The sequence below is a fragment of the Mobula birostris genome, chromosome 7 (assembly GCF_030028105.1).
Source record: "Mobula birostris isolate sMobBir1 chromosome 7, sMobBir1.hap1, whole genome shotgun sequence".
NCBI lineage: Eukaryota > Metazoa > Chordata > Chondrichthyes > Myliobatiformes > Myliobatidae > Mobula > Mobula birostris.
Genome location: NC_092376.1, coordinates 144,539,197 through 144,563,069, shown reverse-complemented (window position 1 = coordinate 144,563,069; position 23,873 = coordinate 144,539,197). Strand labels below are relative to the sequence as shown.

Sequence of the window (23,873 nt, the reverse complement as noted above, 5' to 3'; positions counted from 1 at the left end):
CAGACAGCACACTGGCTAGCAAAGATGATGCCCACCAACGTGAGGGGTTCAAACAATGCAAAGATCGCACGACGTTGTTGTTTTGTGTAAACAAGATTGGAACACATAAGTTAAAACCGCTCATGATTGGAAAATCTCGCTCGCCCTGCTGTTTCCACTATGTCAACATGAAGTCGTTACCGTTCGAGAACACGCACAGCAGCAATGCTTGGATGACAAGTGTCATCTTTGAGGATTGGTTTCACAAAACCTTTGTCCCTGCCGTCCACGCTCATTTGCGTAAGCAAAAGCTAGAACTCGAAGCTCTTCTTTTGATTGACAGCTGTCCCGTTCATCCGCCAGCTGCCAACCTAGTAAGCCGTGACAGAAAGATCCGAGTTTCTTACCTCCTCAAGAACACTACATCCAAGATCCAGCCCCTAGATCAGGGGATCATCTCCGTGTTCAAGCAGAATTACAGGCAGGGATTAATTCATAGAATTGTAGCCGACTCAACAACGCTTGAAGCCTATCTGGAAAGCCTGAACGTGAAGGAAGTTTATCACTTAAGGCTGGGCAGCAGTCAGCTCATCATGTGTAGAGAAATGCTGGGAGAAGAGTCTGGGGCCAGCCTCTTCATCACGCCAATCCACCACGGAAGATATTGATGACAGATTTGTACGGCTTCACAGAGGAAGATGTGCGTGAGGCAGAGAAGCTGTCTGAATGGAATAAAGAAGAGCCATACCAGTGGTACTCTGCCGACGATGAATGCCCAACCTATGAGCACCTGACGGATGCCGAGATTGTCCGTAAGGTAACTATAGCACTGGCAGAGGCAACTGTACCGGTTCTTGAGCCACAAGGAGATGATAATGAAGAGCCTCCACCCCCACCCCCGAAAGTGTCTGAAGCCATTGAACACCTCAAGGCTAGCCTTCGTCGGCTGGCGACCCAGGAGGTGGGCCACATAAAAAACCTCGAACTCAGAGGCACTCTAGATTTCACTCGCAGCCAGCGACATGCTACGTTCAAGCAAGGAACACTCGATCACTTTTTTAAGAAATAAACTGTAAATGATGATTGCTAATGTTCTTGAATGTTTTTATTTGTTGTTTTGTGCATTAAAAAGCTTTACTAAAAATTATCTGTGTTTTAATTTCGACAGTAAAAACAACCCTGATTTAGCGTGACCCCGCTTTTTTCGCAATGACATTTTATGGACCCAAATGATCACGTTATAACGGGGTTTCACTCTGTGTGTGTGTATGTGTGTGTGTATATATATATATATATATATATATCTCAACAATTTTTTGTTGATTTTTGGAGTTGCCATATAATAGGGAGTATATTGGCCTAGATACTGGAGATTGCAGTTATAATGATGTAGGGACAGAGAAAGACAAAGAGTCTACAGTGATTAGCTTTGTGCATCTTTTGGGTGGTACTAATAACCATGGGTGACTCTGACTGCACTGCATCAGCGTTTAGATAACTGATGATGTTGTTAGCTGTTTTGAGGAAGCATAGTTGAACTGTGCTGATCACATGATCATCTCAAGGGTGAAACATGATCAGCACTACCCCAGTGAATAGATGTAACATTAAACATTAATGATACAACAGAAAATTTGGCCTTGTTGAAACCAGCTGAGCTGAAAAACCACACGATATGGTGTCTAGGGGAATAGATTTGTGCTCAGCATGCATGCACAGGTGGCTGTTCAGAACTGAAGTGCAAATTGAATGTGCATATTTTTGTGGACAATCACTGAGCAAGGAGAACAGTGAAATCAAAGAATTGTGCTATTTTATTTAAGAATAAAAAAAACTGCATGGCACTAAATGCTTGAAAAAGTGTTTCACAGTTAAATAGGCTGGAAGTATTTATTTAATTTAATTGTTTTTGCTGTTCTTCCCTTAGCCCTGGATCCAACAAAAGACCCATGTCTAAACGTGAAATGCAGCCAATACAAGGTCTGCGTAACCCATGACTACCAAACAGCATTTTGTGTTAATCGCAGACAACTAATGCACAGGTAAGAAATAACATATACCAGCTCTGGAGATACCTTAAAGTTTAGAACAACGCCATTGGAATAGTTTACTAATGATAAAAATAAAGCCAGGTACTTAACAGGAAGATAAATGGCTGGAAATCCACAATCTTCGAATTCTCAAACTTCTGGTAACCACTCCCCCATCTGTCCCCTTACTCCTTTATTCTTCTGTAGTCGCGAGGCACCTGACCCTCATTGCTCTGTTGTTTCCCTTCCCCACCTTCTCCCTCTGTGCATCAACCGTATACCCTTTCCCTCCCTTTAGTCCATGCTTCACCATCCTTTCCTAACAGATTCCATCATTAACACCCCTTTGTCACCTCCCAGTTTCTGATATTATTCCTGCCTGTCACACCCCTCACCTGTATCTACCTATCACCTGAAAGCTCATGCTGCATCCCCTCCACCCACCTTGTAACCTGGCTACCTCTCCCTTTCTAGCCCAGCTGAAGGGTGTCGGCTCAAAACTGTGACTGTCCATTTCCCTCTGTTATGTTTTGTAACTTCAAAACATTAAGCCAATTCAAAGGAAAATATGAGAGCCAATGCGAGCCTTAGTTGGCCGCGCACGCATCGCATGGTGGCATCATGACGTGTGCAATTCACGCATTTTTGCATGTAATCAGAGTGAATTATATAAACAACAAAGAATGCTTAATCAAACAATATATTTATAAGAATACTCAAATATTACTGAAGTATTAAATACACACCTTCACAGATGCTACCTGACCCATTGAGTCAGGGAGTCATTTGTGGAGTGAAATGTAGAGTGCCTCTTCAGTCCCTCTTTAGTTTTGCTGCAGATTCCAGCATCTTGTGTCTCCACTGGCATCAGTTGCCTCTGACATTTTAAAGAACAAAAATCTTAACAAATATTTAAACATTAAACAATTAACGTAATTCAAAACGTACAAAACCATTGAAGAATAATTTATAAAGCAAGGTAATTATGGAGAAGAGCTTGTCTTCCCCTTTGCTCCTAATCTGCAAGACTGGAATTATCATTGCAGTTGATGGTGTTTCAGCTCTGATAAGAAGTGAAACATAGAACAGGACACTGTGTACTAACTTCACCTTCAGATTCCTAAAAAAATGTTGTTTCTGGGACAAAGCATTATGATGTATTCTATCTCCATTAGTCTTGAACAATCAGTGCGTGCCTTTGGCTCTGAGACTGACATCTGCCAAATATGTTGAATATCAGTGAACTGATGAGGCGTTGCTGGTGACAGACCGTGCTATGTGGCCTGATATTTTAAGTGAAGAAGAAAAAAAAGCTGATCTTTCAAATTCTCATAACATTTTTAGAGAAAAGATATGCCTGGACTGAAAGCATAAAGGAAAAAAGGAAGCATTGCAGAGCTTAGAACGATTTCCTTACTGCCTGTTTGAGTGGTTTCCGTGTGAGGAATATCATGCAATACAACTAGGAAATAAAGGGGAAAAGATTTCAAGCTGAATGGTGTAAGTTGAAGAGACCTGTTATACACTCAAATTATAAACAATTTATTTTGCTTTGAGCTTTATTAAGATCCAAAAATGAACCAGGAGTAGAAGTTCATGGGAAGGAAATTCAACATCAGCAATTAAAATTTTCATCTGGTGGCTGCTTGATCAGGCCACTTGCCAGCAGCCTATTTACAATCATTATGCAGTAGGGCATCGGCTAAACTTAATGTGTCTAACGATTAGCACAACGCTTAACAGTTCAAGTGACCTTGGTTCAATTCCTGCTGCTGCCTTTTGGGAGTTTGTACATTCTCCCCGTGACCGTGTGGGTTTCCTTCAGGTGCTCCCGTTTCCTCCCACAGTCCAAAGATGTACCAGTTATTAGGTTAATTGGTCATTGTAAATTTTCCCATGATTAGGCTAGGATTAAATTGGGAGATTGCTAGGCGTTGTGGCTGCAAGGGCTGGAAGGGCCATGCTGTATCTTAATAAATAAGCAAATAAAATGTTCATGGCTGAAATTTATTTTTACAATGTGGATATTATTGGCCTTTATTATCCATTGTTATACTGATACGATTGCATCATGTGCAATGGTATTGGGGTGGAAGAAAATTTAAGATCCTATAGTTGCCGGAAATCCAAAAAAAAAATCAAAATATTCTGCAAGTACTCTGTGGGTCAGATGGTATCCATGGACAGAGAAATGGTTCATAATTATGGTCCTGCAGATTATCTTCTTTATGTGCCATACTTCAAATAACAGCCTGGTAGCTGCATGATCACATATACTGAAACTGCTTTATTACCTCCAATTCTTTTCAAAGGTACACCTAAATTCCCATAGTGGAATTGGAGCTCCTATACTCTGGAGTATCAGTCCAGTAACATGACATTATTAAGCTAACTTTACTCATTTCCATTGCCAATTAAATATTAGTATCAAACCAAATCTTTTCAGCCATGTTAGTGTAAACTATTTTCTGTGATTCCACTGGCTCAGCCCTCCTTTTGTTTTGATACCCGTACAAAACTATCCTTTTGTTCATTGCTAGCAAAATTGCTGCACATCCTTCTTAGTCTAAGATCATACATAGACAAGCCATGTATGTCAGATTACAAGATGTTTTTTGATATCACTCAAACAGAAATGACACTGAAGCAAAGCAGATCAATCAGAAAGTGAATGTAGCAAAGTAATACATCGTCTTTGAACAGTTTTTATTAACCGTTTTGATACCGTGAACGTCCCCTTATCTTTGGAGTGCTGTGCAGTAACTTTGTACCATTTACTGTCCATCACTGATAAAAAGCTCGTCAGAGAAAAAGACTTCATGGTGTCCCTTGCTAACCTGCAGTTGATATAGAAACAACACAGTTGAGGAACTAACAAGCAGCAACTTTCATCAGAATTACTGAACTCCCTGTGCTATTTAAATTTTATCACTGTCTGAATCGGATTAGAAACTATCTTTGAACAGAGTTGTGTAAAATACAGATACTGCCTGGCATGTGTGGTATATTTGTGTGTAAAGATGCAAGTAATTTGGAGGCATCTAACAGTAAAATTATCATGTGTGATGTGATGGCCAATTAGTTTTGAGTCAGTGGTAAAGTATACATCCTGGTTCTGAAACTATTGGTGTCCAATGTTGGTTACAGCAGAATTTACCAACACCGCAAGGCTGGTTCACAAACCACCTCCAAATACATACAGCTGACAACAAGGGGACAGAAGTACATTGATTAGTAATTTTTTCCTCAGTACATCGATGCTCAACCCATGACTTTAAAAATAGTTAGTGGTCAGGATAGGGAAAAAAAAAATGATGTTGTCATGCAAATTCCCATTTGTACATTGGCCTGATTTGCCAGTGCCCACACAAATTCGCCAAAAGTGAGAGAAAATGCGCATGCAGCAATAGTCACATTAGACAAGTGAGCGAAGCAGTGTAGGTCTACAATATGGAGGGAGTGAATTATACACATGGGAGGCTTGTGTATGGCCTCACTATTTATTAAGAAAATAGAACAAGATGGTGGCTCAGGTGCAGATAGATTGCACGAGCTGCCTGGGTGTACACAAGGAATCATATAATTCCTACACAGCTGACACAAAAGGGATAGAAATGTTCTTTCTTGCAAATAATATTCTTGACATTTTATGTTACAATAAGAGAGTAAAAGAAAGCAGTTATTCTCTGTGGTTGGCACAGAGGCGTCTCAAATGCTCGTTGACTGTTGGCTCCATTAAAAGCTAGAGATGCTCCTTTCACAGAGATAATACCAAAGTTGAAAGGGTAATTTAACCAACAATGATTTGAGTTGAGTTCATGGAGAGCAGTCAAACAAACATCAGAGAAGCAGCAAGTAATTATTCTGCTATGTTGAAAAAAAAATCAAGACAATGCAGTCTTGGGAAGTTTTAAGACCATATGCCACAGGTTAAATTTGTGTTTGCTTTAAATGATGAAAGAATCCAGTTTAAGCTGTTAAGCACAAGTACTTTCACATTTATTCTTGCTTGCAATGTTGCATGTAATACCTAAATTCCAACAGGAAGGAAAAATTCCAAGGGTGGGGTTAAACGAAGGAGACTGAATGCAGAATTGAATTTAAAGGAAAAACAACATATAATTTTGCAGGGGCAAGTAGTGGTTCAGAAATTTGGACAGATGATAAACAGTGGTCAAGGATGACAGTAAGTTATATGGAAGGAAAAAATTGAGTATTAGGCAAAGCTAGCCAGAATTACCAAATCACATGTATTTTTATGGATAATTTGAAAAGACAGAGTGAACAAAGTGAGCATTGATCCTAAGTGAACTTTCAGAATTAATAAAGGAAAATAGAATATGATGAGTGGATTGAACTAGCATTTTACATCAATCAACTGTACAGGATATAACTAATGGTCAGGAAAAAAGTAATAAATGGGAATTGAGAAGAAGGGTTTAGGGAAAGTTACCATCACCAGCGTAACTCGTTGAAACTACAGGTGAACAGGCTCTTGGTTTATGATGGATCAAAACAGTTAGTAAGATGGTTGACGCATTCGTTTTGATTTCACATTTTTCCTCAGATTAAGTGAAGGCTTTGTTGTGTTGGAGAAAACCAAATGTAACTCCTTATCTTCTCCCAGCTCGACTCCATCCCCGCTCGTCTTGTCCAGTCTCTTCCCACCTTCATCCGAAACACCTTGCATCTCCTTCTCCATTTGGACAACTTTCAATTTCCCTGACCCCAGTGGCCTCAATATCACTGTGTATCACTATTTATACATTTGTCTTCCTTTAGGAACCCCAATGTTTCTTTATATTACAAAGATCCAACCAGTTCTCCTCCACCAAAATTTTCATCTGCCTGGCTGTACTTGTTCTTACTCTTTCGACTCCTCTCACTTTCTAAAAATCAAAAGTGTAGCCATGAGCCCAAACTATGCTTCTTCTTTCATTGTCTATGTCAGCGGTCCCCAACCACCAGGCCGCGGACCGGTACCGGGCCGCAGAGCATGCGCTACCGGGCCGCGAGGAAACGATATGATTTGGCAATATGAGTCAGCTGCACCTTTCCGCGTTCCCTGTCTCGGCCACTGTTGAGCCATTACGCACGCGAGGTCATTACGCGTCCATGTCAGCGCGGGAAGGAGATTAACTTCTCGAGCTTGCAAATGACAGCGGGCTGCAAAGTATGTTTGACATAATATCTCTGCCGGTATTCTGGATCAAAGTCAAGGCTGTATATCCTGAGACAGCCACAAAAGCACTGAAAACGTTGCTTCCATTTCCAATGTATCTCTGCAATGAATGCAACAAAAACTAAATTGCAGAATAGACTGGACATAAGGAACCTCCTTCGAGTATCGCTGTCTCCCATCACCCCTTGATAGAACCGTCTTGTTGCAGGAAAACAAGCCCAGGGCTCCCACTGATTCAGCGATATTGGTGTGTTGCAATGATTTTATATGTTCATACGGGGAAAATATGCACTGTGTGTTCAATATCCAAACGTTACTTAAAATGTTATGGTGCTATTGACTTATAAGTGACTTATATAACCACATAACAATTACAGCATGGAAACAGGCGATCCCTGCCCTTCTAGTCCGTGCTGAAAGCTACTCTCACCTAGTCCCACCGACCTGCACTCAGCCCATAACCCTCCATTCCTTTCCTGTCCATATACCTATCCAATTTAACTTTAAATGATAATATCGAACCTGCCTCTACCACTTCCAGTAAGTGTTCATTCAACACTTACTTAAAGCTCCCCTGTCCTCCTCCCCTGATAATTGACTTATCACTATATTCATGCGAGGAAAATATGCACTGTGTGTTTAATATTAAATTCGTTAGATAATCCCTTTTAGAAACAAAATTGTGTATTAGCCACTTATCACCGATATTCCGGTTGTGATTAACACCACCCCGCCCCGCCCAAACAGAATCGCCAAAAACGATCTGTAGAAAAATAATCGGCACATGCACGCATGTGCAGGTTACGCATACGCACTGGTGTCCGCGCAAGGCTTCATGGTCATTGTAGTCTTTCTCAGGGTAAACCCAACGTATTTGACTGCTACTCTTGTCCATTGGCAACCCTACCCACGCTCCCCCCGCACCGGGTCGGCCGGTCCGCAAGAATATTGTCAATATGAAACCGGTCGGCAGTGCAAAAAAGGTTGGGGACCCCTGGTCTATGTAAACCAGACCCCATTCTAACCTTTCTCTGTATCACTCTCCAACTCTTTTACATTGATGACTGCACTGGGGCTGCCTCTTGCATCTGTGCAGAACTCAACGTTCTGCGGGAGCTCAATGTTCAGGGATATTCAATATTCAGGAGGGATAGACATGAAGGAAGGGGAGGTGGGGTGGCGTTGCTGGTTAAAGAAGAGATTAACACAATAGAAAGGAAGGACATAAGCCGGGAAGATGTGGGATCGATATGGGTAGAGCTGCGTAACACTAAGGGGCAGAAGACGCTGGTGGGAGTTGTGTACAGGCCACCTAACAGTAGTAGTGAGGTCGGAGATGGTATTAAACAGGAAATTAGAAATGTGTGCAATAAAGGAACAGCAGTTATAATGGGTGACTTCAATCTACATGTAGATTGGGTGAACCAAATTGGTAAAGGTGCTGAGGAAGAGGATTTCTTGGAATGTATGCGGGATGGTTTTTTGAACCAACATGTCGAGGAACCGACTAGAGAGCAGGCTATTCTGGACTGGGTTTTGAGCAATGAGGAAGGGTTAATTAGCAATCTTGTCGTGAGAGGCCCCTTGGGTAAGAGTAACCATAATATGGTGGAATTCTTCATTAAGATGGAGAGTGACATAGTTAATTCAGAAACAAAGGTTCTGAACTTAAAGAGGGGTAACTTTGAAGGTGTGAGACGTGAATTAGCTAAGATAGACTGGCAAATGACACTTAAAGGATTGATGGTGGATATGCAATGGCAAGCATTTAAAGGTTGCATGGATGAACTGCAACAAATGTTCATCCCAGTTTGGCAAAAGAATAAATCAAGGAAGGTAGTGCACCCGTGGCTGACAAGAGAAATTAGGGATAGTATCAATTCCAAAGAAGAAGCATACAAATTAGCCAGAGAAAGTGGCTCACCTGAGGACTGGGAGAAATTCAGAGTTCAGCAGAGGAGGACAAAGGGCTCAATTAGGAAGGGGAAAAAAGATTATGAGCGAAAACTGGCAGGCAACATAGAAACGGACTGTAAAAGCTTTTATAGATATGTAAAAAGGAAAAGACTGGTAAAGACAAATGTAGGTCCCCTGCAGACAGAAACAGGTGAATTGATTATGGGGAGCAAGGACATGGCAGACCAATTGAATAATTACTTTGGTTCTGTCTTCACTAAGGAGGACATAAATAATCTTCCAGAAATAGTAGGGGACAGAGGGTCCAGTGAGATGGAGGAACTGAGCGAAATACATGTTAGTAGGGAAGTGGTGTTAGGTAAATTGAAGGGATTGAAGGCAGATAAATCCCCAGGGCCAGATGGTCTGCATCCCAGGGTGCTTAAGGAAGTAGCCCAAGAAATAGTGGATGCATTAGTGATAATTTTTCAAAACTCGTTAGATTCTGGACTAGTTCCTGAGGATTGGAGGGTGGCTAATGTAACTCCACTTTTTAAAAATGGAGGGAGAGAGAAACCGGGGAATTATAGACCGGTTAGCCTAACGTCGGTGGTGGGGAAACTGCTGGAGTCAGTTATCAAGGATGTGATAACAGCACATTTGGAAAGCGGTGAAATGATCGGACAAAGTCAGCATGGATTTGTGAAAGGAAAATCATGTCTGACGAATCTCATAGGATTTTTTGAGGATGTAACTAGTAGAGTGGATAGGGGAGAACCAGTGGATGTGGTATATTTGGATTTTCAGAAGGCTTTTGACAAGGTCCCACACAGGAGATTAGTGTGCAAACTTAAAGCACACGGTATTGGGGGTAAGGTATTGATGTGGATGGAGAATTGGTTAGCAGACAGGAAGCAAAGAGTGGGAATAAACAGGACCTTTTCAGAATGGCAGGCGGTGACTAGTGGGGTACCGCAAGGCTCAGTGCTGGGACCCCAGTTGTTTACAATATATATTAATGACTTGGATGAGGGAATTAAATGCAGCATCTCCAAGTTTGTGGATGACACGAAGCTGGGTGGCAGTGTTAGCTGTGAGGAGGATGCTAAGAGGATGCAGGGTGACTTGGATAGGTTGGGTGAGTGGGCAAATTCATGGCAGATGCAATTTAATGTGGATAAATGTGAAGTTATCCACTTTGGTGGCAAAAGTAGGAAAACAGATTATTATCTGAATGGTGGCCGATTAGGAAAAGGGGAGGTGCAACAAGACCTGGGTGTCATTATACACCAGTCATTGAAAGTGGGCATGCAGGTACAGCAGGCGGTGAAAAAGGCGAATGGTATGCTGGCATTTATAGCGAGAGGATTTGAGTACAGGAGCAAGGAGGTACTACTGTAGTTGTACAAGGCCTTGGTGAGACCACACCTGGAGTATTGTGTGCAGTTTTGGTCCCCTAATCTGAGGAAAGACATCCTTGCCATAGAGAGAGTATGGAGAAGGTTCACCAGATTGATTCCTGGGATGGCAGGACTTTCATATGAAGAAAGACTGGATGAACTGGGCTTGTACTCGTTGGAATTTAGAAGATTGAGGGGGGATCTGATTGAAGCGTATAAGATCCTAAAGGGATTGGACAGGCTAGATGCAGGAAGATTGTTCTCGATGTTGGGGAAGTCCAGAATGAGGGGTCACAGTTTGAGGATAGAGGGGAAGCCTTTCAGGACCGAGATTAGGAAAAACTTCTTCACACAGAGAGTGGTGAATCTGTGGAATTCTCTGCCACAGGAAGCAGTTGAGGCCAGTTCATTGGCTATATTTAAGAGGGAGTTAGATATGGCCCTTGTGGCTACGGGGGTCAGGGGGTATGAAGGGAAGGCTGGGGCGGTGTTCTGAGTTGGATGATCAGCCATGATCATAATAAATGGCGGTGCAGGCTCGAAGGGCCGAATGGCCTACTCCTGCACCTATTTTCTATGTTTCTATGTAACTCACTGATTTTATCACCTTCACCATGAATTTCCACCCTGCTCACAAATTCACATGGACCATTTCTGACACTTCTCTCCCTTTTCTAGATCCATCTCAGGGGCTGAACTATCCAATAATATTTACCATAGGCCCATAGCCACTTAGGCTGCAATTGTTCCCATCTTGACCCTTGAAAGGATACCCTGTTTTTCTCCATTTTCTCCATCTCCGATGCATCTTCTCTCAAGATGGGGCTTTCTGTATCACGACATCCAAAATCTCCTTTTTCAGGGAGCCCCATCTGGTTCCAACTGTCATTCATCTTTCCCTTCTCTAATGCTTACCAATCTCACCTCTGAATAGCCAAAACCAGCTCTGGTAGAACTTTCTTTCTGACTTATGTCTCTCTAACAGCTGTCTACAATCTTCTCACTCTCTCTCTCTCTCTCACATACACACACTCTCTTACACTCTCACTCTTGCACTTTCACTCTCTCTCTCTCTCTCTCTCTTTCTCACACTCTCTCCCTCTCTCTGTGAATCTCTCTCTCTCTTTCTCTCTCTCTCTCCCTTTCTCTTCCTCTCCCCCCCCCCCGTTCCTTCCTCTATCAATGATTCACATATCAGAGTCTTCTAACTCCACCCTTCATTCTCCACCCCTATCTGGGCACCAACATTTCACTTCCTTAGCACCCCAATTACTTAATAATCCTCTCTTGACACATCCCTTCTCTTCTCTCTGCTGGCTGCTCATCTCTCTATTCCCAGCTCTGATGCATGTTTTCCACTGAAAATATTGTCAAATTCTTTCCTCCCAGTGACACTGCTTGACCCACTGAGATCTTCCAGCAGACCGTATGTTGTTCCAGATTCCTGTAATGTATGGAACTATTTCTTTTAGAGCAATGACACCCTTAGCACTATGTATGGACTGTTGTCTACACATGCGCATTGACCTGTTGGCTGTGTTTGTGCTCTCACTGCAATGTGAATACACCCATTAAAGCCGTCTCCCACATGCATGCCTTTATTTTAATTGATACGTAGTTGCAAAGACACAACAAATTGGCGACGAGTATGAACTTGAACATCAGAGAGTACCACCAACTGCACCAACAGTTACAGGACAGTGAAGGGAGAGAGTTAAAAAGTACAGAGAAGGCTGTCACGGATGCATGAATAACAGTGCATAGTAACCAGTAAGAGATGCAACTAGCAAAGATAGAGTGAAAATAACGTGGCGATGGCTTTAGTTGGAGAAGTTGACATATTTGAATGTGCTATTGCAGACTAGGAGGGTTATATCTAGAGGATTGAACTGTATTATAAGGCAATTGATGTGGACCATCTCTGCCCATGAGACCGACGTGTGATGTGTCCCCTTATGGCTACGGAATTGTTTTGTCACACGTTACGAAAGATGGATCTGAACGCCTGATTTCATTTGCGTCAAGATCACTGACCCCGCAGAACATAACTACGCACAGATCGACTGAGCGGTCCTTAGTCTAGTATGAGGAATAAAACAGTTCTACCACTACCTCTACAGACTAAAGTTTACACTAATGACAGTTCACCAGCCCCTCGTGTCCATTTTCAATCCCGGGAAGGAAATTCCAGTGATGACTGCTTCCGGGTTACTGATCCTAGGAGCCAACTCTTATGACATAGGGTTCAAGGGTTCCAAACAACACAGCAACCCTGATGGCTTGTCACATCTTCCACTGTTGGCAACTGAAGAAGAAAAGTCTTCATACTGTGGCCCACCAAAAGCATTGCACACTACACTGGTAGACCAGTTTCCAGTAACAATTTCCGAAATACAAAGGGACACAACGAATGACCTGACATCGTCAAAAGTCTTTGAAATCACCATGCAAGGATGGCCAGCTCATGGTAACCCTATGTTTCCAGAGTTCTCAGTGAGATGAGACTAACTGTCGGGATGTCAAAGAACCCTGATGTCTGGATCTCATGTTGTGGTTCCCTCTAAACTGCAACCCAGAGTCTTAGAAAATCTGCATGAAGGACACCTGGGTACAGTCAAGCAGAAAAGTCTCGTCCAGAGCTACGTGTGGTGGCTGGGAATAGATAAACAGATGGAAAACTTGGCCAAAAGCTGTTCAGGTTGCCAAAAAGTTCAAAATGCACCCCCACAGGCACCGTTACATCTGTGGGAGTGGCTGCTGTATGGCATAGAGTACATATTGACTTTGCTGGGTCATTCATAGACTCCATGTTTCTGATTGCTGTGGATGCTCATTCGAAGTGGCCGGAGGTTATGCCAATGAAGTCAACCATCTCAGCAAAGACTGGCTCCACTCTGAGGACTATCTTCGCCAGAAACGGCTTAACAGAACAAATTGTGAGTGACAACGGACCAGAATACACGGCAGAAGAATTCCGATTGTCCATGAAGGAAAATGGCATCAGGCATTTCAAGGCAGCTCCTCATCACCCAGTAATGAATGGGTTAGCTGAAAGGTTTATTCAAGCATTCAAGAAGTACATTAAAGCGATGGACAAAGAAGGACATTTTCTACAGCATAAGGTGGACAATTTCCTTTTTGTATATCCATCCACTGTTCATGTGATGACAAATCAAACACCTGCAATACCTTTCATGAGCAGGAATCTGAGATCTCACATAGACCTCCTGAACCAGAGGGAAGTGCAGAATAAACAGTTCAGCCAAGTGAATCTGCAAGGAGGTTCGAGATTGGACAGGAAGTCCTAGAGTGAGATTATCAAGAAGACAAGTAGATGCCCAGTAGGGGAGCAACAAGAACAGGACCACTGATGTGTACAGTGGATGTTGGAGATCAGACATGGAGACGTCACGTGGACCAGATACTGGATGCTCAACCGAAGAACACACCTGAGTTACCACTCAGTGATGATTATGTCAGCAACAACAACATGACACCGGCAACTGTCAATATTGTCTTAGACCAGACACCTACCAAATCTGATGTCACTCCACAGGTCCAGAGGCGCTATCCTGAAAGAAACAGAGTGCCACCCAAAAGACTGAACCTTTGGAACTGTGAAGTTAGTTATGGACTGTTATTGTGAAAGCATGTTGATTTAGAATGTGGTTTATGAAAGGTGAAATTGAGTGTTTTGTACGTATATAGTTTGATGGTCCATTAATCGAAAAGGGGAGGAAGTGTAATGTATGGATCTATTTATTTTAGAGCAATGACTACTCTTAGCATTACGTATGGACTGTTGTCTACGCGCGTGCGTGTGCGCGCGCACACACACACACACACACACACACACAAACACACAAACACAGACCAGTTAAAGCTATCTCCCACGTCAATGTTCTTATTTTAATTGATATGTGGTTGCAAAGACACAATTCCAGTGGATTTTTTTTCTGATTGACAAGACATAAAAGTTGATGGACCCCAGGGAATCAATACTAAGGCCTGAACAATTTATAATATGTAAAAATGACTTAGATAAAGGATTGGAAAGCAAATTGTGAAAAATATAAAAGGAGGCTACAAAGGGTGATAGAGGGAGGTTCACTGATGCTACCTGGGATGGTTTAAGTTAGTTTGGCAGGGGGAGGGGGGGACCAGAGCAGCAGGTCAGAAAGTGGAAGGATAGAGAGGAAGGTAGATGTCAGAGCTAGTAAAAACAAATGGGGAAGAGTAATAGATACAGTGGGATGGATAGTTTGAAGTGTGGAGTATTATGCTATTATGGGTAAATGAGATGAACAAGGATCAGTACATGGAGCTATCATGTTGTAGCCATTACAGAGACTTGGTTAAGAGGGACAGGAATGGGTGCTTAATATCCCAGGGTTTTAGTGGTTCAGAAAGAATAGAAAGGGAGTTAAAAGAGGTGGGGCAGCTGTACTACTAATCAGGGACAATACCACAGTTGCACTCAGAGAAGACATATTGAAGGACTTGTTCATTGAGTCTATATGGAACTCAAAAATAGGAGGGATCCAGTCACTCTGGTGGGATTGTACTACAGACTGCACAAGGACATTGAAGAACAGATATCCCGGTAGATTAAGATAAGATGTAAAAACAACATTAGGAAAGAGGAGTTGGAATGCACGGTAATTATGGGAAAGATTGAAAGGAAGAAAGCAAGAGGAAGACAAAGACAAATCATGATGGAGACAGCAGCCAGAGAACTGGAAATGAATACCAATGAATTGATCCACTTGACCCAAAACAGGAGTGTGTGGGCCATGGCAGTCAAAGCTCAAGCTGGGCACGGCACCTGACGATGACGATGACGATGATGATGATGTAAAAACAACAGTGTTGTTGTCATGGGGACATCAGTTCTCCTAATATAATCTGGAACCCTCTGACTGCAAGAGGTTTAGATGGGGCAGAATTTCTTAGGTGCATCCAGGAGGGTTTATTAAATCAATATGTAGATGGTCCCACACAAGGAGGGGCTGTACTGGACCATATATATATGTATGTATATATATATATGTATATAATATAGACAGCGAGCTAAGTATGGACTGGTCAGTCTCATGTCAGTGATAGGGAAGTTATTGGAGAGAATTCTTAGGGATAGGATTTATGTGCATTTGGAAAACTATAGCCCAATGCCAAATTAGGGGGAGTGAGCAAGGCTTTATGCAGGGCAAGTTATGTCTGACTAAATTGATTAAGTTGTTTAACAGGGCGATGAGGGTGACTGATGAAGGTAGAGTTGTGGATGTTGTCTACATGGATTTCAGTAAGGTGTTTGACAAGGTCCCACACAGGAGTCTCATCCAGTAGGTTAAGATGCATGGCATTCACGGTGAATTGGCTATTTGGATTCAAATATAGCTTGCCTATAGAAGACAGAGAGCAATGGTTGATGGGACTGATTCCATCAGGAGATCTGTCATAAGCAGTGTTACACAGAGATCTGTAATGAGACCTTTGCTGTTTGTCTTGTATATAAGTGACCTGGATGAAAATGTAGACAAGTAGGTTAGTAACTTTGCAGATGATATGGAGATTGATGGTGTTGTGGATAGCATAGAAAACTGGCAAAGAATACAGTGGGATATAGAATGGTTGCTGGTAAGGGCGGAGAAATGGCTGATGGAGTTTAACTTGGCTAAATGTGATGTATTGCACCTTGGTTGGTCGGACTTAAAGGGACAGTACACCATTAAGGGCAAGACCCTGAACAGTGTTGATGAGCAGAGGGGTCTTGGGGTCTAAGTTTATAGCTGCCTGAAAGTGGCTGTACAGTTTCATAGGGTTGGTTAAAAAGGCATATGGCATGCTTGCCTTTATTAGTTGAGGCACTGAGTTCAAATGTCAGGAAGTTATGTTGCAGCTTTGTAGAACTCTAGTTAGGCTGCTTCTGGAATATTGCATACAGTTTTGGTTGCCCCATTATAGGAAGGATGCCAGGGCTTTGGAGAGGGTGCAGAAAATACTTATCAGGATGCTGCGTAGGATAGAGGGCATGTGCTATAACAAGAGTTTGGACAAACTTGGGTTATTTTTTTCTGGAACAATGGAGGCTGAGAAGAGATCTGATGGAGATTTATAAGGTTATAAGAGGCATAGGTAGAGTAGATAGACAGTATCTTTTTCCCAGGACTGTAATGACTAATACCAGAGGGCGTAATTTCAAAGGAAATATGAGGGGCATATTTTTTACATGGAGTGGGGTGGGGACCTGGAATGCGCTGCCTGGGGTGGTGGTAGATATATTACCAACTTCTAAAAGACATTGCGATAGGCACATGAATGTGAGAAAATGGAAGGATATGCACATTGTGTAGGCAGAAGAGAGTAGCTTAGTTAGCCATTTGATTATTAATTTAGTTGGTTTGAAGCAACTTCGTGGGTCGGAGGGCCTGTTCCTGTCCTGGACTGTTCTGTGTTCTAGATAAGGTATGCGAATGGGCAAAGATCTAGCAAATGATGTATACTGTGAGCAAATATGTAAGTGGTCCATTTTAGCAGGAAAGGTTAAAAGCAGAAGCATATTGTCTACTGGCATAATTCACAAAATATCAGTTTGCAGATATAGCAATTTGGCAAGGTAATGAAACAACATTTATTGCTAGGATAATTGTATACAAAAGAAGGAAGGTTACATTTTATTTATTTAGAGTATTAATGTATCTCTTCATAAATATAGTGCACAGCACTGATCTTATTTAAGTAAGCATGTTAATGCATTTGTGGCAGTTTAGAGAAGGCTTACTGGACTAATACCTAGCATAAGCAGATTTAGATGATTGAGAGTGAATTTGTTTAAAATTTTTAAGTTCCTGAGGTATCTTTACAGGTTTAGAGAGGACTTTAGCTCTAAGGGAAATTCTAGAATGAGGTGTCTTTATTTTAAATAAGAGGCTGTTCATTTGATATGGCATTTTTTTCTCATAGAGTGGCATGCGTATTTTAAAGTAGTTTTATAATGTGTTTAACATGGAGCTAGATTTGTGCTTTATAATCAAGAGGAGGAAGCTAACAGTTTGTACTGAGATTGTGCAGTTGAGATTTAAATCAGATCTTATTAAAATAAGTAGCAAACTTAAAGAGATAAGGAGGCTTCTCTTGCTCCTAATAAATATATTCTTATGTGGAAATCGGCAATGTAAAATAGCATAAATTCATGGTTCAAAAATGATATTTGGTACAAGTTGTAGATAAGCTGGGAAGTCTCCATGATGATCAAATAAATACAGTGAGGAACGTATCTGAAGATACTGATGAAATACATGAAGATAAATTGATTCCAGAAGTTGATTGTAGAACAAAATCTTGACGAGAAAAGCTGACATTGAGTTGAGTGTGTTGTCTCATATTCTTCAGAATAGGAATTAACTACTACACTAGAGAGGGAAACACGTTTTCAGCTTCTAAAAATGCCACTTAACAGACACAGCCTATAATCCCTATGTTCCTATAAGTGTAAAAAATATATCTGCACTCCTCATTTCAAAGAATGTAAGTACTTAGAGTAAACAAACAACGAAGGGTCTCGGCCTGAAACGTCGACTGCACCTCTTCCTAGAGATGCTGCCTGGCCTGCTGCGTTCACCAGCAACTTTTATGTGAAGTACTTAGAGTATTTGTGTTAAGCATCTAATTAAGTCATGAATTTAATCTGTGACATAAGCTTATATATATTAATTGTCTTTGGTCTGTAATAAAGGATACAGCCTTGCTCTGAAATTCCTAGCATCTTCTGGAAGTGGCTACAGCTATAATTTACCAGTACCACAAGAATTATCCATAGACAATTTCCAGGTACACCTCAGCAAATCTCCACATTCCACTTTCAAATCTCGTCAGCAAGGTATCACTATCTAGGATGGTAAGACCCCATTTATTGATAGCGTAAGCATTGTTTGTTGTTTAGACTTGGGCGATAGGCTGTAATCAACTTTAATTCTGTCACTGGCCAGTCAAGTCCTAAACAGCATATTCACTGTGTAACGTGAGGATCTGTGGAAACTGCTTTACATCGCCTCCTTCCAAAATAACGCACTTTTTGTTAAGTTTGCTTTTCCTATCCTGTGCACAGAAGAAAACATAAAGCCCACCAAAATGGATGCCAAGGATCACTGGATGTTTTTTTTTTCCAATTTTTTGTATCATTCTCTTTAAACTCTAGAGAATTATGCATGAAAATCCCAGCAGTTCAGCAGTTTTTGAGATAATCAAATCACCCTGTCTGGCACCAACAATCCTTCCACAGTCAGAGTCACTTAGATCACATTTCTTCCCCGTTCTGTTATTTGGTCTGAACAACAACTGAACCTCCTGACCATGGTGACATGGTTTTATGCATTGAGTTTCTGCCGCATGATCTGCTGATTAGATATTTGCATTAATGAGCAGGTGTACCTAATAAAGTGGCCACCGAATGTAGATATGTGTGAAAGAAATGAAACATCCCAAATTATGACCTCTTTCTCCCTTTTGTAAGAATCATCATGAAATAATTACAGGTGCCTTCAGCAACATTGCCTTTGAGTGCTGAGCAGACAGACGGATCACTGGTTGACATGGTACCATCGATGAAGTACGAGGGGAACTTACACTAATTAAGCTATTGCTTTCGACAAACAACAGTGATGTTGTATAGTCCAATTAGCCCCAATGGTAATGGACAGGAAAACAAAAATGCTACCGCTTACAATCAATAACTCTGACATGAAGAACAGGCATATTCAGAATCAGGAATAGTGTAGATAACATGGCAAAGCAAAAGCTGTGCCTGAGTGGCAATCATCCGGAAATCAGTTCAAATAGGATATAATTTCTGTTGGGAATCTCAGCGTAATTTTAAAAACCTGGGATTAATCTAAAATCCTAGAGATATGGTTGCACCGCCTGGCCATTTTTAAGCATTACTTGTATGAAAATTGATGTTTTCTGGATTGGAATATGCTTGTGCTGGTTTCTAGGTAGAATCAGGAAATTCAGCCAGGCACTTTCTATCGTGAATGCTCTTCACCCATTTTTGCTGATGGTTACACATCTGATCATGTCATTACTTTCAAATGGTTGCTCATAGAAATTTGGTCTCAATGATACAAAGCTCATCAGTCAGGCACTCAGAGCTCAGACATATTTTTATTAGTGCTGTTTGCTGTGTTAACAGGGTGGATTATTTTATCATTATGAGAAATTAGACACTTTAACACTTTCTATAATGAAGGCAATAATGGATTACTGTCAACAGTTTATTTTAGTTTTGTATGCAGTACACAGTATTCCACAGTGTTGCACTGCTGAGCGTAGCTGTGTGGTTCTCAGAAATCTGAGGAAGATTGTAGGGTGAAAAATTAGAGAAGTGTGTCAAGGATTAAAGCTTTAAATCAAAGCATATGACTGTCTTAGATCAGGAGATTAGGATTAGTGGGATCATAACTGACCACTTGAGGGTGTGACTGAACGTGATAATGTTCCAAGACCATGAAAACAAGCTGTATTTTGGGGTTATGCAGAAACAGGCCTCACAGATATTGTGAGAATCTTTTCACTGCTGCACCTGCCTGATCGTTTGCCTGTACACACAGCATACAGATAAAGAAACTAGAAGCATTTTAATAAAATTCACTTTTTGTAGCAAAGTATTGAGCTGTGCAGTAGAATTTCTGTGAGTAAATATTCTGCCATTAATTTAAGGTCTGTGTAACCAACTCAAGATTTTAGTGTTACAGAGATTACAGAACTATGCGTACAGCAAGGAAGCATGTCTATTGATCTGTCTAGTCTGCACCTAGTTAAACTAAATCCTCTTTCATTTTCTTGACATTTCAACCTGCTCCTCAGAATCAGAATCAGGTTTAATATCACTGGTATATGTCATGAATTTGTAGTTTAGGATATCTCTAGTTCAGATTTTTATAACCATTGTTTTGAAGAAAGAAATAGAAATATATGTGAAGTATATTTGCATTCTCTCCACATCAGGACCTCTGAATTTCATATGTTTCAGTCAAGTTCCCGGATTTCACTCCTCAGCTATACACTATAAGACCATAAGACATAGGAGCAGAATTAGGCCATTCAGCCCATTGAGTCTGTTCTGCCATTTCATTATGGCAGATCTATTTCCTTCTCAACCCCATTATCCTACCTTCTCCCTGTCAGGCAATTTATTACTGAGTTGTCAGTGGATATGAAACTGTAAATCAGATTTTTTTCATATTTTGGGAAGACATAAATGAATTTGTCAATTAAAAATAATTTGAATGGTATACATAGATCTACTTAATTAGTAAATTATCAGTGATAGTGTCATGGTCCGGATCGGGGTCCCTTTAAATTTAGCTTGTTTGTGTTACAATCCGGACTGTTGATTCCCTGTTTTCCCGTGTCCCTTGACTTTGGTGATTAGAGGCAATTAACCCTCGGCTGAACCGGTAGTTTATAGTCTCCGGCTTTCAGCCGTTTGGTGCCAGAGCATCAGCAAAGTCTTCAAGGTCACGGCATGCCAATGTCACCTGGCCGGAGCAAGCCTAGTCTCTGCCGAAGCGAGTGCCGGTAATTTGCCCTTCCTCACCGGAGCAACCCAGTCCAGTTACCTCGCCAAAGTGAGCCTGCAAAGTTTCCTCATCAAGGTGGGTCCGTCAGTTAATCCACCGGAGGGAATCAAGAACCGCTGTCTTCTGTTCCCGGGCCGCATCGAGAGCTCGGCACTACCCAGAGGCTCCAAGTCAAGTCCTGGCTCCGGCGGCATTCTAGCACCAAGTCAAGTCCTGGCCCTGGCGGCATTCAAGCACCAAGTCAAGTCCTGGCCCTTGCGGCTTCCCAGTCCTGAGTCAAGTCCTGGCCCTGGTGGTCTGTGATTCCTGTCCTACCCCCTTGCCTGAATCCCTTCTCTGCCCCTCTCACCTCTAGCCCTTGTCTGCAGCCCCCACCTGCACTTCGGTCTAGTTCCATCACCGGAGCTAGATAGGTACTGTCTGGTGTTCATTCGTGTTGGTCTTGTCTTGTCTAGTCCTCGCCTCCGTGGGGTAAGTCAGGCCACCTTGCCGTTGCTGCACCGGGGGGGGGGGGTCGTGTCTTGTCTTGTCCTCGCCTCCGTGAGGTAAGTCATACCGACTTGCCGTTGCCCCGCGGGGGGTAATGTCTTGTCGTGTCTTGTCCTCGCCTCCGTGGGGTAAGTCAGGCCGTCTTGCTGTTGCCCCGCGGGGGGTCATGTTCTGTCTTGTCTTGTCCTCGCCTCCGTGGGATAGGTCAGGCCGATTTGCCGTTGCCCTGCGGGGGGGTCATGTTCTGTCTTGTCTTGTCCTTTCCTCCGTGGGGTAAGTCAGGCTGTCTTGCCGTTGCCCCGTGGAGGGTCATGAGTCCCGGCCCTACGTCCTGTACCCAAGGAAGGGTCCCTGCTCTCTGTTCTGTGTGCGAGTCCCGGCCCCATGTCCTGTACCCAAGGAAGGGTCCCAGCTCTCTGTTCTGTGTTTGAGTCCCGACCCTATGTCCTATACCCAAGGAGGGGTCCCGACTCTGTGTTCTGTGTATGTGTCCATGGTTCTATGTACCTGCTCCCGGAGACCGAGGCTCTGTGTTCCCATGTTCCTCCTCTCCCTAGCCCATGTCATGTCCATGCCTGGTTCTGGGGTCCGAGCCCGAGGCAAGACCCAGGTACTGGGTCCTTGCCCAGTCTCTGGCTCGGAGTCCATATCCTAGCCTCTTCATGTCTCTTCTAGTTCTGGGAGCCGATTCCGAGTCCAAGCCCAGACCCTTGGTCCCAGACTAGTCATAGTCCTGAGTCCCTGTCCAGTTCGCTATTTCCTGCTCCTTCCTTGCTCTCCTGGTATCAAACAATAAACTAAATCTAAGTAAACTCACAAGATGTGTCTTGCATTTGGGTCCACCCTTGCTCCCAATGCCCCACCATTGTGACAGATCAGGCTGTGTTGATTTTGTTTAGAATAATTGCGTAAGATGCAGCTTTATTGTAGTATTTCTTGGAATAAGTTAAAAATATGCTTCTAGTTAGCTCAGGCTATGGGAGCGTGTTTCTGGGAGAATGTGTCTGGGAGAGTAAAAGTGATCATGCAGTCCTTAACTAACACTGGAATGCTTCTGGCTGAAAAATCAATAGGAATGGGAAAGAATTGGATATTTATCGTGAAAAGAGGAAGGGATGGATAGCATGGGAAATAAATGGTAAATGTGGTAAGAATTTCAGATCTCTAAAATTAAATTTTATACAATTTGCTTTACTTTTTGAAAAGCAACAAGAAGATTCTAACTTATTCAGAGTTGAAAGCTGTCTTGAAGATGGTAGTTTAGAATATTGTTGTTCAGATTTTGTAGCCATCGATTTGAAGTAATAAATAGAAATACATTGGAAGTATAGATGTAAGCCCCCGACTCGCTCAGCTCGTGTACGTCCAGGGGAAACGCCCTCAGTCCCGCCCACCTGGGTAATCAAGTTCGTGTGGATGCTGTGTAATGTACCCCAGTACAAACCCACAATGCAAAAATCAGACAATATACAATAAGCGATTAAATCATTACACTTTATAAATCTTACTGTGACTATGTGGTTAGTGGGGAAACAAAAATATAAAAGAAAAAGGCACCACACTTATCAAAGTTAAACAGTGTGCACAATCGTTGGAGCTCAAGAACCAGGGTCTTCTCTCCACCATTCGATCTCCTCCGAACTCCTCGACCCTCAGGCTGGGACCAACCATGGTGGTCTACCACAGAGCTTCCCTCACGTCCTTCCTCTTCGCCTCTCCTTGCTGAAATTCCTGCGCACTCACTCAGGTTCCCACACATACAGATAGAATAACATGACTTCCATTGGTTAGTTTCCCATTATCTATAGTTATAACCCAAACATTCCAGCTACAAAGAAACATTACCTCATCAGTTAACATTACAGAGAAGCCATTTCATTATAACACTACAGAGAAGCCATTTTATTATTAACAGTTAACATTACAGTTAATATTACTGAGAACCCAACATACAGTATTTATATTCTCTCCACATCAAGACCTCTCAAGTTCTAATGTATCAATCAAGTTCACTCTCACTCTTCTATACTCCACTGGTTAGAAGCTTGGCACCTCTAAATGAAACCCCTTTTACTGGGTGTTTCTGGAAATGTGGCTTGTTAGCCCCTCACTAACAGGCACTGGATTCCACGGTGAGAACCCACCCTTCTCAGGCTTCATCTGTCCAGAGTGTATATGACTTTGGTCCCGCTAAATCCATGGGGTCGGGATGTCTCGCCCACCCAAGTCCCTACTTGTGTACATGTTGTGTGTTTTGCTGCCCTGCGGTAGCCCGTCGGCAAGAAATAACAATATTAAAGAAGTATGTTTGTGAACC

The 23,873-nt window shown here is 42.2% G+C and overlaps 1 protein-coding gene across 2 annotated transcripts in view; it reads left to right on the top strand.

The window, feature by feature from the left end:
• The window catches only part of spock1 (SPARC (osteonectin), cwcv and kazal like domains proteoglycan 1), a 502,072-nt gene that overhangs the window by 332,684 nt on the left and 145,515 nt on the right, over positions 1-23,873 (top strand). For both annotated transcript variants that reach the window (XM_072263863.1, XM_072263862.1), the window contains exon 4: positions 1,907-2,021. In XM_072263863.1, coding sequence (XP_072119964.1) covers positions 1,907-2,021 — 115 coding nt within the window. The remainder of the gene's footprint in view (positions 1-1,906; positions 2,022-23,873) is intronic.